The following is a 19,157-nucleotide window of genomic DNA, read 5'->3' as shown; positions in this document are numbered from 1 at the left end:
GTTGAGAGAATAATGTTAGAAATCAAATTACCCTTTCATTGCATTGCAATAGCTATTTTGTTCCTTGTATTTATTAGCACAGTCTACAGCAGCGGCGGAGTGATATTCAGTTACCTAGGCAACCGAGACTAAAACTAGCTAGCTAGACGTCCCCGACTGTAGTCCGCTTCTGTTCTGTGTTTACTTTTCGGCGCAGTACTACTAACCGGAGCAAAGTAAAATTCCGCCGCTGCTGAGAAACTAGTTCCTGTAAATGTAATGATTCCATTGAGATGCAAGAGTAGTTTGATTTCTAACATTATTCTCTCAACAGACATTTACATCGACAGTCTGGCGTTATAATTTATTTGCTTTTGGTGTACTGTGGAGTGGGTAAAACTGTTTTTGTAATGGAAGGCTAGCAGTTACCGGTGACTCGCGCTAGCCTAGCACCGGCGAACTATGCAACTTGAACGACTGGAAGAAAATCTTTGAAAACTGTCTCCACTGATAAATAACACTAAGGCTCACTTGGAAATGAGCCCCGATGTCCAAAATTCCGAACCACCCCTTTAAAAACAAAACAAAACAGAGTGGTCTCGTTTCTAATCTTCTTCTGACTCTGGACTACTAAAGTCATATTCGTCATCAGTGTCCGTTCTGCATTCTGTGTCCTGTATCTGGAGGTCATCAACTATAGCACTATACGTGCTCACAGCTTGTTGGCATAAACTCTCCAGTGCAGAGGACCTCCGCATGAGGACTCTTTTGAAACCAGCTGCAGCATCCTCAGACATGTCACCACAATCTGTAACATACATAAACATAAGAATAACAAGTATTGTTCCAAAATTATAGCATGTAGAACCACATATGACAGAAAGATGTTACTCAATTTCTTGTTTTTTGTTTTGTTTAGATTTTTTGGTTATTTGTTGCAAGAAAACTTAAACACGGAATACAAGGACATTTTATCGTCATATGCATAGTTATTGTATGTAAGAAATTCATAGAAATTGTATGTGTTTGACATCCTATACTTTGCATAAATTGGGGGTATAAAGTGCAGTCGGGGAGGGATGGGGGTTTGCAGAAGCTGTGACTGTCTGTGTGTGATTGGGGGGGGGGGGGGGGGGGGGCTATGTTGAGGTGAGGATAGGGCAAACAAAGTGTGAGGGTGGAGCAGAGTGGTATGACTAATATAGAAAAAACAAAACTTGTGGCTCTTTTCCACAGACTGGTACCAGATCCACTTGACTCTGGTACCAAGCACTTTTGGTTCCACCTCTGTTGAAGTTCCAACAATGATGTGTAGATAGCTCTTTGGTCATTGTTATCGCTAGCATCATAATATTAACGTTCTGAGCAGGCCATCAGCAGCAGCTTAGTGTTAGCAAGACAGGACGGCCGATAGAGTAAATATTGCCATCTCCCCAAAAACATGTCTGTGTTGTGATGAATTCAGAATACTGTTGATTTTATTTGTTCTGCTGTAGTGATTGATGTTACCAACTTTTACACAATGGTGATGCTAAGATAGTTTACTTCAGTGTTGCTCTAGCAACCAGTTACATGAAATGGTACTTTTATGCAGTGGAAAATGAAACCAAAAATTTGAAAATAAACCAAGTAGAGTCATGTTGAGGTGAGTTGAACTGATACCATTCAGTAGAAAAGGGACTATACATATGTTAGTGAGAAAAAAAACTCCAAATTTGACTTGCAGCCCATTCTGATGTTCTCTTTCAGCTTCTCCACTCCCTTTATCTCCTTACGGAGAGATGTGATGTGCTGAGACATCTCCTTCACCAGGATACTCTGCTCCTCCTCAAGGCGTCTAACTAGCATCATTTGGTCAAAAATAGACCGTTTTAACCTGAAGGAGCGACCTTTAAGAAGAGGGAATTGATGGAAAAAGTGATTTAGTATTTATGATGATTAAGTTATAAACCCAAACATACAAGAGAGAGAGAGAAAGATATATATATATATATAGAGAGAGAGAGAGAGAGAGAGAGAGAGAGAGAAAGAGAGAGAGAGAGAGATTTTCATTGCAATAAAATACTTTTTTTTTTTTATTAAAAAATAAAAAAGACAGGCATACATTTTCGAGAACATGTCAGGACTACCACCATACCATCCTCACGTCTCTCCCAAGGCAGGATGTAGTCCTCTGTCAAATTGGAGGCCAACTCCTCATCAATTGTATCCTCTGCAATTGCATTGTACAGCAGGATCTTTTGTTTCAGTTTTTTTTTTATTCTCTTATTTTTCTTCTTTTTCTTTGTCTTGTTTGATTGCTATCTGCAAAGTGAAATAAGAAAAAATTCAGGAAAACAGTTTTTGTTTGTTTGCATTTACAATGTGCCATTTGAATATTAGTCAACCAACCATGCTAACGATAGAGGTCCTGCTTCTTGCGTAGCAGAGCCACTATGATGCTCTCTATCTGAGCCCTGAGATCCTCTGTTGCTCCCTGTTCTGTTGTGCTAACTGGCTCTAAATAGGTAACACAATTAAACGATTGTTTCATTTAAAAATGTCTGATCACCTTATGTAGTTCATATTTGAACAAAGTAATTAACAGTTGTATTTGTGAAAAATCTGAGCGCTACGCATGATTTACCTGTGACTGCCCACTGCTGAACATCACCCACCCACTGCTGTGCTGTTTGTTCAGTGATGTCATTCTTCTGGCGGAAATCACTGAAGCTGGCAACTTCCAGCTTTGCCCTCTCGGAGATCTTTAAATCACACAAAAATAAAAAAATATCATGCAAGCTTTCAGTCAATCCCGGGATCAAGAAATTCCTTCATCTACAGTTTATAAATGAATGAATGAATGAATGAGCTTATTACAGATGGATGGACTCCAGCTCTTCTGTTTGTTGTTAAAATGTATGTTGTGTCAGGCAAAAGGACCATTGGGAAATGTCCTTACTTTGATGTATCTGTTGGCCAAGACTTTGTGAAGGTTCTCTGTCTTTTTTCTGTTCCACCCCATGGCCTGTTGAGTGAGCATATTCTCTCTCCCTGATTAAAAAAATAAATCTGCATGCATGAAAGGATCAATTTACATGGGAAAGACCATTGCAGTTAGACATGACCTAACACAACAAATACTTTAGTGCAAGGAGAACAGGAAAATTACATTTTACAAGTCAGAAATACCTCATCATAGCGTATGGTTTGTTATGTGTTATACCAACCTGCCTTTGTCATGTACTTTGTGACAAGAGCTGCCCTGGAGAGAAAGCTGTTTACCTAGATAAACAATACAGAAATTAATGTATTCCTATTTTATATTACCAAAAAAAAAAACAAATAAACAAAAACATACTGTATGTATATGTGAACATGTAGCCATACTTATTGTTGAACTAACATCTTATCGTCAACTAGCTCTCCACCTCAGAATGCCATGGAAACTAAAACGACCACACCCTTCAGCCATAGCCATAGACAGCAAAATAGGAAAGATCAAGCCCAATTTTTCAAAGTTGGGTCTTGCCAATTGGGTCTACATTTTAAAACATCACAATGACATGCCAGAGCTGTGACAATCGGCATTTTCATAGAATCCCATGAAACTGGGTGATGATTTTGCACTGTCACCAGGCTGGTGTGTCAAATGGGGTCCTACTGGTAGGTTGGAAAAAGTCAACCATGTCGTACTGGTTAGGGCCTTGGGCGTGTGACTTGTTTGAATGCCGACCAGGAGGAAAGTGGTTGTGTGGAAAGTGAAAGTGGGTGGGGAAAGTCGTTGAACATCGCTGTCCTGTCCACATCCACGACTAAGGCGCCCTTGAGCAAGGCACCAAACCCTTCTGCTCCCCGGGCGCCGCATCAGCTGACTGCCCACTGCTCTAGTGGTTAGGAGTTAGTGTGTGTCACCTCACTGTGTGCTGTGTATGTGCGTCTCTAATTCACGGATAGGTTAAATGCAGAGACTGAATTTCCCTAACAGGATCAAAAGTGTGTATATAATTAAATAGTGAAGCTGAGAGGGAACAAAGCTTGAAATAGTGATGCATCATGCATAAACCACCACTGTTGACTTCACTTTTTACTCAAACAAAATATGTTGCAACTACAGTTCAGATCGTGCTCTGATGGTCATTCAAGCAAGCATAGATCTTTGTTTGATACCCTGATGTGCATTATCCTTCACACTCTGCTTGTCTCACACATAAATGTATCAGTGAAGTCTCCTATATCTACATAGTTACAATAATGTCGGTGATAACATACTTGCTCAACTTCCTCTCCAACAGTGTTCCCTGCTCCATCCTGATTCCTGCCGCCCCATCTCACCTGCAACATAGTGTTGGATTAATTTCATACCATAACTTTAAAAATCTAATGTTATGCAATCATGGATTATGTGCACATTAAAATCACTTTCACATTAAAGGTGTCATATTTTATCTGCATAATATACTACACAAGATATCATAATCAAAGACTTACAATTTAGTATATTGCCACTAATACCAGATTAAAATAATAAAAAACAATCATTGCTCGGCTTTTCGCATTAGCTGCCTGCTGGCTACTGTTGCATCTGAATTTCAGTAATTTGAGGTACCTCGCATTTTGCTGTATGAGCTTTGGCATGAATCACACTGAGAAATGGCCTCATTTCCATCAGTGGTTGAAGATCTGATGATTCTTCAGTCACTTTGCTTAGGTATGGCCAGTACCTAAAAAGAAGCACAGCATTAGTAGGCATTAACCAACACTTTGCCTGGCCATCAATATAAAACAACTGAAAAAAAAGCAGGCACTTGACACTTAATGTACAGTAGGTTGACCGAGTTTCAATATGACAGAGAAAAATTACCTGCAGACAACATCCATGCAGAAGAAAGTGACATTGGCCCTCTCTGACAATTCCCTCTGTAAAAACATTGGGTAGGCGAAGACCTCGCCACGGTAGTGGTTCAGTCCTCGCAGCAATATCCCGTGTCTGATACACAAGAGGACAATATTTTTAATGATCAATTTACACAATAAGACCTGTGGAAAACAAAGCTAATCAAAACCCTCTATTCAAAGCCTCTCAGTCTCTCTCAGTCTCCCTCTCTCTCTCTCTCTCTCTCCCTCTCTCTCTCTCTCTCTCTCTCTCTCTCTCTCTCTCTCTCTCTCTCTCTCTCTCTCTCTCTCTCTCTCTCTCTCACACACACACACACACATTTCCCCATCAATCTCTACATATGTGACTAACTGAGATTTAAAACAATCTTCTAGGGAAAAAAATCTGTTAAGGGGATTTACTTTCCTTCCCATAAGGAAATTTATCATGACTCTGATACATTTATCCACAAATGAGTTTCCACAGCGTGTAACAAATGGCATCTGTACAATTGCACACTTCTGATCTACCCACATACCTGCAGACTGCCACTTGTATCCCCTCTTCATCTATTTTGGACGATGATTTTTTTGACGTCTCCTTACTCGCCCTGAACCTTGAAACGCCACATGTTCCACTGTTATCTGCCTGTAAAGTCAGATATCACTCGTCTTAACAAATAGAAAAGAGAAAAGACACTCAAACATAAGCAGTAGATATACTGTCTTAATATGCAATATTTGACATACTCTTGTCATGCTGCTGCCTCTGACATTGTTGAGAAAGGCTGATACCTCCTCATCTTTGGCAAGAAATAACCCCTTGTACAGAGAGGGTTCCTCATTCCTGTCCATTAAAATTGATCACAAAAAAAATCCTCTTTTAACTGACAACACATTACTCTACATGCAACTATTTCTATGACAATGCTGTGGTTTTGACTGTGTAATATGAACATACCCCCTTGATTTTTTGAAGCGATAATGTTTGCGATTGCCATCGCAACACACTGCCAACATGTCTGGGTGACATGCTGGACAATAAAAGTCATTTACTTCACACATCACATCTTCTGTATGCTTGCAAAAACAATATTCGAAAAAGCTTTTCTGGAACGTATCTGCACAGACATTCCCCGGCTATGACATAAAAAAAATTGTGTTTACAGAAAAGAAATATTACAATATTACAGTAATTTGATTGTGTGTAACAATGATTCAAGCAGATTTACCCTTCCAGCCTGAACAGAACGGTGCTCCAGTAGCTTTAAAAAGGCATGCCTTGACATCGAAGGAGCCGATACTTTGATGTGAGCAAAAGCTTCAAAGACATCAAAACTATATAGTGTCTGGCAGTTTGTTGTGCTTGGCCAGTAACGGTACCTAAGGAGCTCTTTCACCCCTGGGGTCCATTCCACAAGGCAGGTAGGACAAACTTTACGGGGCAAACAGACATCATATCGTCCTGTGAAAAAAGAGACACATTAAACGTGTTTCACAGAATCAACTTTTTCCAACTCAACCGTCCATTATTCAGTCAGTGTAGTATTTGATATGGCATTAACATTTGGTAATTGGTATATTTCTCAAGAGAAAAGCTTTGCCTTGATTGCAATTGTTAACTTCTGCGGTACAACGAAACAAAAAGCAGAACTTTCCAAACTTACCATTCATGGTGACCACAGAAATATGCTTGCCAGAGGTGACCTCAATCTCATGGGTGCACTCACATAGTGCCCTATGTGCGGGCAATGGCAACTGATATACTGCAATGTAAAGAGGTTGTTACATTTTTCCTCAATTGAGAAGGTATATCACTTGTCATACCAGTGATTCAAAACCAACATCTACAAAATAGACAACTCTACCATGTCATCATCACTGTTTGCTTACTAATAGCACGTTTCATAGTCAAAGCCAAACAAAAACAATTTCTTCAGTCAAAGAGTGATTCAAATTAAGAGTTTAAACCTTTTCCATTGACAAAGTATATCAACAAAGAATATTTGTGTAATTAGTAATTACCCTTTACTAGTCAACACAAATTGTTAATAAACACATACCCTGCTCACAAAAGTGAGGCTGGCCGTTTTCACCCATCACCACAGCCTTTGTGGGGGGAATAGGCTCCAGGTAGCCGTGGAAAAGTGTCTCCCTGCCATGAAACACATTATTTTTGTGAGCCTCCATGTCGCATCCTCCACATAGATACTCCATGTCCAGTGGCACACAATCCAGGCACCTAATTACTCCCTCTCCGGCACCGCACCTGTGACATTTTTGGTAGAAGTCTCTTTCAGCGGACAGTTTAGCATCGAGGTGCGCTGGCCTTGCTGCTTTTGCCCTTGTATCAGCGTGTAGCTGCCGCTGTGCCCATGCTGTTTTTTCAGCTGCCACATTAACCTCAACTGAGTCAAGAGTGTCCCTCAGCTGTTGAAGACACGTTTCTGAAAATAAATGAAAATAAATAAATAACTGTTAAACAACCCTTTGATTGAGTGAAGGCACAATAGATAAAAATTACATAATACTGAATGGTACGACAATAATTATGACTTAAAATCTGACTTTGACCAAGCCATACACGACAGTGTCCATTCAATGTTGGTTTAATGTACTGTATATGGACTTGATCATGGTATCACGAACCATTGTATCACAATGGTCTCACAAACCGTGTAATATGCTTCCGATAATAGACCAGTTTGAAATGAAGAGTTGGAGTGTCTATCACTTCCCAAAATAGGCAAGAATTTCTAAAAGCAAGCTATGCAAAAGCAATGAGTGCAGAATTGTAAAAAATTAGAATATAATGCACATGTTCTGTCTACAACAACAAAATACAAACACAAACCACTTTTAATGTAGTTGCGTGGAGAAGAAGCGTGAGACATCAACAACAATGAATCGAGAAAAAGTTTACAGGGTCATTAGAAAAGTTGTTGATATGGAGGAATAGGAAATGTAGTTATAGGGATTATACAGACATAGTCACCAAGACTTGCAGTCTTCTCTTCTTCGATCTGAGGGACTTCCTCAGACACTGTGTTCAATTGAACTTCAGAAGCTGTAAAGGCCAATACAATAGGTTATCTATTCTATCAGGGTCTTACTGTAAAGCATCATATATTTTAGTCCAGAAAATTAACAATATTCAATCATACATCTGGCTCAGTGAGCTCAAACCATCTTTTCACTCACCAAGATTTAGATAATTATCATTATTAAACTATAACAGTGCTATAAACAACGAACCTAATGCACGACGTTCTGCTTTTTGACGTTTCTTACGTCTGTTACTTGTGGCCGCTGCGCTTGCGACTGTTTTCCCTCTCTTAGTCCTCTTTCTTTTTTGAGGGACATGGCGTCCCATTGCCATTGCAGCCTATATGAAAATAAAATATTAATGTTTTCTGATAGAATATCAGACTTATGGTTATGTTTGATGGACGCTTTTTTCCAAAGTAACTAACAATAAAAAACACAAAACTAAAACTACAAGATATAAAATACTACACTACTCCAATGTCCATTAAATGTCTAGAACATCATACCTCAACAGCAACTACAACAAACAAACAATATGTAAATAGTGATTTTCAGAGACATGGGTGTAAGTTTATCAAAACTTCTCACCCTGGCCTCACGGAGAAGAGCCTTGCTAATTTCAGCAGCCATATGGCCCCTGACCTCATTGGGATCTTCAAAGAATCCTGGGTGGTTTTCCGACATGGTGCATGCACAGATACAATACAAAAATACAGACAATAGACACACAATACAGATATGAAGATGTGTGTGTGTGTGTGTGTGTGTGTGTGTGTGTGTGTGTGTGTGTGTGTGTGTGTGTGTGTGTGTGTGTGTGTGTGTGTGTGTGTGTGAGTGAGTGAGAGAGAGAGAGAGAGAGAGAGAGAGAGAGAGAGAGAGAGAGAGAGAGAGAGAGAGAGAGAGAGAGAGAGAGAGAGAGAGAGAGAGAGAGACAGAAAGTGTGAGAGACTTAAGAGAGAAACAGAGTGAGCGAGAGAGATTGAAAGAGTGGCTCTTAAAAGTGCCTTTGTTTTTTTAAACGATAGAGATAGAGCAATGGAGATAATATGTAAAAAGCAAATAATCTGTAGAACAGACAAGAAAGCATAATTAGATATACAGTATCTCTGAGAAAAAAATATAATGTCCACATTAATGCGAGACACTACAGGTGAATAGGGTAAACTTTTAAAATAATAGATATCACCATGAAACTTCCTCAGTTGATTAATTACACAATTAAGTATATAAAAACAGTGTATTATAAGTTTGAAATGTGTATGTTTAATTATGCAAAGTAGGCATTATCTCATTAAATAAGCGCAATTTTGCATATATATTTTCGGTAACAAAAATCTGAACATATGCATATGATAAAATTATTTTTTTCATTTTGTTTACACACAAGATGATTTGAAACAATATCAGACGGATTTCAGGATAGGGCCTAGCTATATGCTTTCATTACTTAGGAAATAATACTGGAGAAAAAAATCGATTTCCTCTATATTTTTTGGTGTACATGATGGTGCTACATAGGATGAGATGTTGGTAACGTTACTGGATGGATGAAAAAAAATAAACTCATTTTGAGAAAACATTAAATATTTGTAATGTAAAAATGCATACTTTTTTTAGAGAAAAACCACTAACGTTACAGACACGATATCATGTCAACTATTTAGCAATCAACAAAACAAGCCATCTAAAACGCATTAAAACGTTTAATTCAACATTTATAGATAGTAAATAAGTAGCAGGTCTGAGATACATACCGATTTGTAGAGGGGATCCTCGCAATGACGGAAAAACCGCGAAAGTGGGGTCGCCGTCATGGCAACAGACTCGTCCGATTTAACATTAATTTATAATTAGTCTTTATCATTTTTTTTTCGTTGTCTGTATATGCCTATCTTTCAATTGAGTAAACATAAAAAAAATTGTAAATTAGTCCAAATATTATTTACACAAGATGATGGATGGGGAGTTTGATTGATCAAGCCTGCCTCTAGTTATCCGGTTATCCGTGTGTCCCGTCACGGAAGAATCCGTGGTGCCATCACAGAATTTGTCAATAAGCAAAAGGCTATAGAAACTGGTCAGGGGAGATAATATGTTCACAGTTTAATTAGGCTACATGCATGCAAAAACAGACAACTTGAATAGCCTACTGAAAGTGTCAAAATCAGCAATAGGCAATCTCGTCCAGTGAAGGTGAAAAAAATCTGTGGCGACGACTGAATATTCCGTGGTCCCGTCACAGAATTTGACAATAAGGAAAACTGTTACAAACTGATCGGGCGAGATAATATGTTCACAGTTTAATGAGGCTACATTTCATCGCAAACACAGACAACTTGAATAGCCTAAAGTGTCAAAATCAGCAATAGGCAATATCGTCCAGCGAAGGTGAAACAATCTGTGGCGACGACTGAATATTCCGTGGTACGGTCACGGAATTCAGGGTGACCAGACGTTATCCTAGCGATCAAACGACGGCAGAACAATGCAATATCAAGTTAAAATCACTTTAAAACTAAATATTTAAAGTAAAGTACTTTAAGTAAACTCAGAATATTTAAAGCGATACATTTACAAATTATAAAACGACGTCAATTGGGGGAGCGCGTGTGTTGTAACTGTCCGTGTGTGGACCACGGATGCTGCCTGTCATTGACTTACATAGGCATCACTTCCGTGGGCACATCACGGAATTTTCGGCGATTCCGTGAAACTTCCACGGATTTTGAGCTAAGGGTCCGTGTTCATTTCACGGAATTCTGTGAGATCAGGTTGACCAAAAACCTTTTTCAAGGAAATAAATTCCATAATTACATCTTTCATTTGGGCTGGGAAAACCCCAAGAATAAAAAGGAATCTATTGTTTTGCTCCAAACGAGAAGGAGGGTTAAACCTCCCTAATATGGAATTGTATCAGACGGCAGCCCAGATGTTTTATATTGATCGTATTATTAATAATACTAATGAAGATCCATGGCTGGTTATCGAAAATCATCAATTACAACCAAATAGTTTATTATCCATCTTGTTCTCCAAGAAAAAAGTAAAGATTGATAACTTTGTGGTTAACAGTACATTAAATATGTGGAAAAAAACCAAGCAGATTTTGGGGATGGAGATTGGTACCCCAACACATATTAAAATTTGGAACAATCCTTCTGTTAAAATTCAAGGTACTAAATTAATGTGGAAACTTGGATGAATGGAGGTATTGAAACATTATCAGATATTATTATTTTAGGTAATATATCCTCATTTGATACATTGAAAGATAAATTTAAATTAAAAGATTCAGAGATATTTAAATATATGCAGTTAAAAAATTGGATCAATGAGAACTGTGATATAGCGAACGATGTTCTGGAAAAAATAAAGACCCTTTTGGAACAAAGTAAGGGGAAAAAAAAATGTATAAGTGTTATGTATAATTATCTCAATAATGTCGTAATTAATTGTAATCTGCTAAGTAAAATATATGAAGGCTGGGACAGAGATATAAAGGACTTCAATGCCAAAACGAAATGGAAGGAGTGCTTAAATCTAACATATAAAGTCACAACTAATGAAAATCTTAGACTGATTCAATATAAATTAATGACCAGAATTTATTATAGTAGGGACAAAATTCATAAGTTTGATGCATCTCCCCCCCCCCCCCCCCCCACCTGCCTAAAGTGTGGTACTAGTGACTCCCTCACTCATTCATTTTGGTACTGTGAAAAAATAAAGAAAACCTGGTTTGAAATTGAGAGAAGGCTCTCTAATATTTGCAAGCAGAAATTTGTATTTACACCAGAAGCCTGCCTACTCCAAAATGTAACAAAAATGAAATATCCTATGGGATGGCAATTAATATTCTCTTCATTAGTCTATAAAAAGTTGTTATTACAAAATTGGAAAAACACAGTTACCCCAGGGTTGGATAAATGGAAAAATGTAATGAAATATTATCTAAATATAGAGAAAACTCTGTCAGTGGACAAAAATAAACAAAAACAGTTCAACTCGGTGTGGAAACCAATATATGACGCTCTGTAATTAGCCCAACGCTAGTTCTGCTTAACTCATTTTGTATTTATTTTGTTTGTAAAACTATGGTAATGTTAAATTATTATTATTATTATTAATATTTTTTTATTTTATTTTTTAGAAGGAAGGAAGAAGAAAAGGGGAAGGAAGAGGAAAGAAGAAGGAAAAAAAAAAAAATTATCTTAACATTCCATTCAAGGAGCACCCCAGTGTGTATGTGTATGTGTGTGTGTATGTGTGTGTGTGGGTGTACGTGTGTGAATGAGATTATTATTTTTAAGACATTATTATTATTATTATTATTATTATTATTTCTTTGGTTGTTTTTTTGTCAGAGACTTGTGCCCTGTGTGTTGTAATTTGTCTGGAATGTGTCTAAATAGTTTGTTCTGTTTGTCTTGTCTATTGCATCTTGTCTTGTGTGTTAAAAAGAAAAGAAAGAAAAGAGTGTTGTAGGTATAAAGTGAAGGTGAATGTGCATTGAGGTGGTGGTTTTTTCATGCGTGGTTATTTTTTAATAAAAAAAAAAAAATTCTTCTTCCCCCTATTGCATAGAAAATATTGGTTAATACTGGGATGGACTTGGATGTAAACCAGGTGTCCAGGTTGTTTGTCTCTGTTTCTTTGTACTTGCAAAAAAATAAAATAAAATAAAAATTCTGGATTATTAGCAATGGGAGCCAACAATGAATATTTGTCGAGCCCAAAATATTTACGAACAGCACTGAGAGATCTTCAGATATTTCTCTCTGTCTCTCTGTTGTGGTTTTTCTATTTTTTTTAGGCATGTTGGTGTTTTATGTCATTCTCCCTGTCAAGTTAATCATAGAAATTAACATTACTGACAACAACCTTACACCTAAGCTAGTATCATGGACTGCAACATTAAGTAATTGTAACCTCATCACATTACAGAATTTTAACAGAATCTTGCATACTAAAACACTACTAAAACATACTACAGTAGTAATTATTTGCATAACTGTACTAACATGTAGTTTATTGGTTGTGACTGTTTTGGTAGTGACAATTTTAGATTTTTTTGAGCCTAGCTCGAAGATGCTAATCAGCACATGGTTAGCAATCACTGGTCAGAACAGTTGAACACATATAACAACTAAATTTTATGGAATAACATCCAAAGAAGTTTTCTCAATAACAGAAAAAATGAGTTTGGTAGTGACATTCCTTAAAGTTACACACAGATTTTTAGACTTTAGAACACATTTACCTCAAAATGATGAGATCAATCTACTCACCATATAGCACATGAGAGAGAGGGACACAGGAATATTTCCTGATCAAAATTGTAGGAGTGTGATTAAAATCAGTCTCAGCCAATGGACTACAACATTCACTGTTTTGGTAGTGACATGAAAATGCAGGACACGTTTTTTTAGATAAAGTTTCATGATTTAAAAAAAATATATAAAAAAATAAATAAAAAATAAAAAAGAATGGAAAAATTTGCACAAAAATTTTCAACAGCATTTTCACAAGTTGAAATTTAGGGGTTAGGGTTTGGGAAAGCCACCTCCCAATTGAAAGTAGCCCATAAATTATGATTATATATACATAAAGCTTACTGATATATTAAATATTATCGTGGGTTTCAATAGATAATTGAAGGATCTTAGTAAACATCTAAGATTTTAATAATTACATGCTTTTCAAACGTGTTTTTTGGATGAGGGACAGCAGTTTGCACCAATTCTGTAGAATGGCCCATATATAAAAGTTTTATAAAGAAAATGTACCAATTATTTCTGTTACAAATAAAATGAGTATTAATATGGTCGAGTTTGTGACTTAAATTAATAGTTAGACAGTAACAAATTTGATTTTATGATTCAAATACATTTTCCCATGACAGCCTACTGCCTTCCTAAGTGAAGTTCCTTCCAGAAAGTCGGTCATCACATTGCATTCAAGGCCAGGGCTTGTCATTCAAGGCCAGGGCACTTTTTGTACATTTCTGGAACTTTTGCGCGCTTCCACATCCCATCTCCCAGGAATATTCATTATATATTGCTGGGTACTTTTATCCGTGTCACCTAGATGCGTGTGCGCGAGCGGTGCACGATCATGGTCGACTGACAACGAGATTAAGCAGCTGAACAAGAATACGGTCGTTACGATTGTTCTCATCTCAGCTCCGCCGACACAAAATAGACATGCCATTTCAAAAATCTTTCATTTATTGTCAGAAATATGTTTTCAAAAGCATCACTTTCATCAAATTTTATGTGACAATTTCCAGTAGGCAACTGACTGCAAACGAGCAGGCTTATGTGTCGGGGCTGAGCCCTGGAGAGCCCCGGCCCAATTTAACCACTGAGTACACAACATGCAGCCACAACTGTAGGCATGAAAGAGTGGTGAATGCCACACTTTGCCAGGATGGGCCATCTTCCTTTCAGGTGTCCGAATGTGTGCTCCACCTTAACTCCCGATCCATTCAAGTGACAGTTGAATGCTTCCTGCTCTTCTGACAAATTGGGTCCAGAATAACCTTTGATGAGCCAAGGCAGTAGTGGATAGGCTGGGTCTCCTGCCACTAGCAGAGGCACCTGGACAACAGTTGTAGCCTGCGGGTGTCTCAGGGTGTCTGAGTAATAAAAATACAGCAGAGCTCATTGACTGTGCAGGTCAAAAGATTTGACACACCTCACGTATTTTCATTATTTAAACAATTTTTTCAAATTGTTTTGCAAATATTTCAAATTCTTTCCCATAATGATTGTACATAATTTAATATCCCCAATATATATATATTTTTTATTATAAATTAACATGGTTTAGTGATGTTAAATGATATTTTTGACTAAAGAAACCCGTTAATGTAGATGTTACCATTTTCTTAAGTGCAGCATATTGTAAGACACGGAACAACAATTGTTAGCTTGTTTAAATCATGACAACACTTTAACAAATTATTTTCATGATGTATCACAACTTTCTTTTGTCCAATAAAATTAGATTAGCTAATATTTTTTACAGTGCACAACTTTGAAAGACATTTTACTGTGTGTAAAGCTATTTCCAGCCTTGTAAAGGATGTTGAATGGTTAAGCTTATGTGTACAGATCTAAGGAGCAAATACACACTTCCAGGAGTCCCAACACATGTCGCGTATCATGCACCTGTCATCAACAAGTACCTGGAGAACAATAGATGACCACCCTTTGATCGCGGTAGCCTTCTGTTGGGTGAAGAATTAGGATTTGCGTGCCATCCAGCCAACGTAAACCTGTGGCACAAGATGCGCCAAGGAATTACGGTATGCAATTTCATTGGCCTCCGCTACATTTGGCAGCCTGATATAACACTGCATTCATTTTTCTTTAATAGATGTGCACACAGCATATATACATTAGTGGGTGAAACTTTTGGGGTTAGTAAAACAACCGTCCATCAATCTATACTCGGCGCAGGTTGCCAGCTTGTACAGGGTGATGGCAATCCGCTTTCGTGTCGGAACCGGAGGTCGCGGGCAATCTGGCATGGCCGTAACTTCAGGACCAATGAATCCACACAGCATTTCAAATGTCGGTCGTGTCATTATAAAAATGTTGCACCCAGAGACTTGTTAAGTGTCTCTCCACCACTTTCTCCCAGAACGCCTTATTGCGTGGACTCTCCCAGAACCTTGCGCTTCGTTGCATAAGGGTAGTTACTTCGAGCCCTATCAGATGAGCAACTGCTTCATTCTGCCGTCGTCTTCTGATATTTCGGACAAATCGCTTTCATCATTCGTGACGTCATCACGCACACCATCTTATCGGTAAAAGGCCAATTGAATGGAAATAGGCTGGAGACGGCAAATTTCATGTTTTTTTTCTGCATATTCACTTTGTTGATAACAAAACAGCGCAAAAAGTGGATGGAAACCTCATTAATGTTACCTTTTCCATTGTTTCCTATATTATGGTTAATGGCAAGTTTGATTTTTATTTATTCATTTTTATTTCATTTATTTACTGTTTTTGTATTCTGAGTATTTAAACAGGCTTACAGCAAACCGCAAGTTTATAGATGCTATGTACAAAAACATACCATTTGGTCATTGTTTTTATGTTCATTTTAATGATAAATGTACGAGTCATTTAAAGCCATGCCATGTTCTGGTGAGATACAGAAATGTAACATCTGTACTGTTTTTTTTTTTTTTTTCATTTGGCACAGTGGCAGCTGACTTAAGGCCATTTATTGTTATAATTGAAAATAACTGACAATTCGTAAACTATGTATTCTAGAGTTTTTAATTAAAAAATGATTTGAAAGAACATAAATCTCTTATTGTACTCTTCAAATTGCAACAACAGAAATAAATGTAAAGACAGAGGTTTTAAGCTTGTTTTTACACAGGTGGGTAACCTAATGAGGCCTGAGCAGGTGATTCACCAGAGCCTGCCTGATTTCTAGAGCCGGAGCATCAGGTTCATCCCATCTGTGTTCCTGAGGCTGTTGAGGAGCTGGATGTACCTCTAATGCTGCAGGTGGTAGCTGCTGTTTTTCCCCCTCACATACATATATTATGGAGAATGCAGCATGCAGCCACTACTGTAGGCATGAAGTCATGGTCTGTGTCATACATTTTGGCCAGGATACGACATCTGGTTTTTAGGTGTCCAAACGTATCTTTCATCTTCACACGGATGGTGCTGAGCTGCTCATTGAACAATGTTTGTGCTTCTGTCAAATTTGGACCTGAGAAGCCTTTCATGACCCAGGGTAGTAGCGGGTACGCAGGGTCACCAGCAAGGAGTAGAGGCACTTGGACTCCTTCAATTTCTATACTTTCTTGGGTGTGTTTTGCAGGATGTCTGGAAAGCATGCACACATACATATATATATTATGGTGGTGGAGCAAACGACAGACACAGTGGGAGTAGTGTCAAGTTTCGGAGAGGCATTTACTAAATTAAACATAAAATGTCCTCAAATGGGGAAATAAGGACCCTTCCTGGACCCACTCACTGGACCGGTCTCCCGAGGAGAGGTATACTCAGCATTTAACAGCGGAGGTGATGAGGCTTCATTCTCATCAGGTGTGCCTCATCACACGCCGCCAATTCTCCTCGTCAGCGCCCCTCCTCTCCAATCGCACACGCTCCAGTCGGGAACCTGGTGAAGGGCGGCGAATTAATGGACGGGGTGGCGCTGATTATTACAAGGGAGAGGCAGATTATCCGTCACAATATATATATCCCAACACAGATATCTCTAATCATTAGCTGGTTATCTACAACAGCCTTCAGAACAATGGATGTCCAACCTTTTCTGTTTACCAAATCCCTATATCCATCACTTGGGGCACAAATGGGGATATGAGCTCCACCAATTGCACCGTAGACTTGAGGTATTCTGTGTGCCTCAATATTGCGTTGTGCAATCTGCAAAGCAATGTACTGCTTCATAAGTTCTGTGCATATAACCTGGCATACACCATATGCGTGATTTTTCCCCCCAAACCACTTCAGTGGAAATCCCGCCCTGCAGCCGATTCTAAAGTTTTCATTGGTCATGTCAATCACTGTACTGATTGCTTACACCAAACACTGATCCCTAAACCAATGAAATCGGCTGCAGGGCGGGATTTCCGCTGAAGTGGTTTGGGAAAAAAAAATCACGCACACCATACACACACCTGTGGACAGTTGTTTTGCTAACCCCAAATTTCTCAGCTACTACCCTCTACTCTGCACAGGTAGCCAGTTTATAAACCGCTATTGCTATGCGTTTATTTGTATAAATTGGCTCCCTTGGCCATGATATGGCAAGGTGATACAAGAGGCCCGATTGCATTGCGCAACTCCAAAAAAGTTGATCTGTTCATCCAGAAATTCTGAATCCACAGGTCCTCTTTGAAATCATGCGCTACAACTTCCCAGAAAAAACACATAAACGGCCACTCCCAAGTATAGGGGGCTTGCCTTGCCATTAGTGGTTGTATAACAGGTAGTGTGGTGGCCACGATATACGTGAACCTACCAGCGTCTGTCGCCATGATTTTTGGAAAGACTTATCGCGAGAGAACGAGTTTGTCACAAAACACAGATTAATGGAAACGCCTTCATTTCGCAATAGTTTTTTATCGACATTTAGAAAATAACGCAAAATATTTGCGCAAATCTGTAATGGAAATGCGGCTCCGGACATCTTTCATGGCCTGATGGTGAGTAAATTAACAGCAAATTTTCATCAATGTTCCTTTAAATATAACACATATTCTTACCTGGAAAGAGGGCTAGCGTTCCAGGATCTCACCAACAGGTAGGTTTTTTGTCAGTCATCTTAACTTCTAAAATTTGTAGTCTTAGTTGTTTAAGACCTGCAGCATCTAGGAAGTCACCTTCTATGATGCTCTCAACTTTTTAAGTTGTAAGTTTGTAAGTTGTATAGTATAAGTTGTTCATGTTGTAGTGTGCAATATAGCTCTATGTGAATAAAAACATCCTGCAAAGTTTTATATCTGAAAGTGCTCCGTATATAAAGTTATTGTCTTTCAAAAGTAATAGTCGACTCTGAGTCAATGAAATCAATCGTTTTTCACACGAGTCATAAGCCGTTTCGTTGTGACATCAAGACGAAACATTAGCATATTGCTCGCCCACTAATTGCGCTCGCATACACTTTCAGGAAAACTTGAAACAGCTGATTCCTGTGGATGCTGGATAGCATCATGTCGAGAAGACGCTGTGCTCTACAATGTGAAGGTAAAGACAGTTTTTGTTCACTGCCCAAGGAAGAGCATGTGTAGAATCAGTGGTTAAAATTCATCTTTTCCACAATACCACAGCCGTATAATCCTAAACTTTTGCTGTGCTCCCTTTATTTTACTGACGACTGCTTCTCAAATCTCGGAGTTCAATGCGGGATTCGCACACCGCTTGCTCGGCTAATGTATGCACGGTTATTGATACAGTTTCCACGTTCACCGCAATAAATTAGAAAAATACTTGGTAAATAAATAAGTACAAGTAAAATAATGGGTTTTTTGATGGACATGCACTTGTTAATGCTGATGGTGAGGAATTACAGAAATACAGCATCTCATAAAGTACCTCAAACTGAGTAGCTTATGTAAGCCCAGCACAATCGGCCCAATGGAGGCATCCAATCAGCTGATGAAGGAAAGCGTGTTACTATCTTACCTCGTGGCAAAGTAATTTGATTAAATGAAATACATTTTCACATGTATTAACTTGTTAAATCATCTGACTCCATAAATGAAAAGGTTTTAA

The 19,157-nt window shown here is 38.3% G+C and overlaps 1 protein-coding gene and 1 long non-coding RNA gene across 2 annotated transcripts; both read right to left on the bottom strand.

Moving 5' to 3' along the window:
* Nucleotides 1-1,719: 1,719 nt before the first annotated feature.
* Nucleotides 1,720-6,990, bottom strand: LOC143718611 (uncharacterized). The gene is made up of 15 exons (XM_077209631.1): nucleotides 6,897-6,990; nucleotides 6,501-6,599; nucleotides 6,066-6,298; nucleotides 5,795-5,973; nucleotides 5,584-5,680; nucleotides 5,373-5,482; nucleotides 4,823-4,948; nucleotides 4,568-4,682; nucleotides 4,231-4,293; nucleotides 3,189-3,243; nucleotides 2,921-3,012; nucleotides 2,606-2,723; nucleotides 2,371-2,478; nucleotides 2,117-2,283; nucleotides 1,720-1,868 (listed from the first exon to the last, which is right to left on the bottom strand). The coding sequence occupies exons 1-13, from the start codon at nucleotides 6,931-6,933 to the stop codon at nucleotides 2,375-2,377; spliced, it is 1,428 nt and encodes a 475-aa protein (XP_077065746.1). The 5' UTR covers nucleotides 6,934-6,990; the 3' UTR covers nucleotides 1,720-1,868; nucleotides 2,117-2,283; nucleotides 2,371-2,374.
* Nucleotides 6,991-6,992: 2 nt separating this feature from the next.
* On the bottom strand, nucleotides 6,993-8,929 carry LOC143718654 (uncharacterized). The gene is made up of 4 exons (XR_013196471.1): nucleotides 8,470-8,929; nucleotides 8,089-8,218; nucleotides 7,829-7,900; nucleotides 6,993-7,280 (listed from the first exon to the last, which is right to left on the bottom strand). It is a non-coding gene; the product is annotated as an uncharacterized LOC143718654 (long non-coding RNA).
* Nucleotides 8,930-19,157: the final 10,228 nt, after the last annotated feature.

The sequence above is a fragment of the Siphateles boraxobius genome, unplaced genomic scaffold (genome assembly GCF_051911475.1).
Source record: "Siphateles boraxobius isolate OS27281-9 unplaced genomic scaffold, OSU_SipBor_1 61, whole genome shotgun sequence".
Lineage (NCBI taxonomy): Eukaryota > Metazoa > Chordata > Actinopteri > Cypriniformes > Leuciscidae > Siphateles > Siphateles boraxobius.
The sequence above is the reverse complement of the archived record's forward strand: the minus strand, read 5'-3'. Positions and strand labels throughout refer to the sequence as shown.

Bases quoted from the DNA above. Each gene is read 5' to 3' on its own strand.
- LOC143718611 (XM_077209631.1), bottom strand. From the start codon at position 6,933: ATGGGTGAAAACGGCCAGCCTCACTTTTGTGAGCAGG. The intron at 4,949-5,372 runs GTATGTGGGTAG...CTTGTGTATCAG, and splicing joins ATACAAGTGGCAGTCTGCAG to ACACGGGATATTGCTGCGAG. The intron at 2,724-2,920 runs GTAAGGACATTT...TGTGATTTAAAG, and splicing joins TGGCCAACAGATACATCAAA to ATCTCCGAGAGGGCAAAGCT.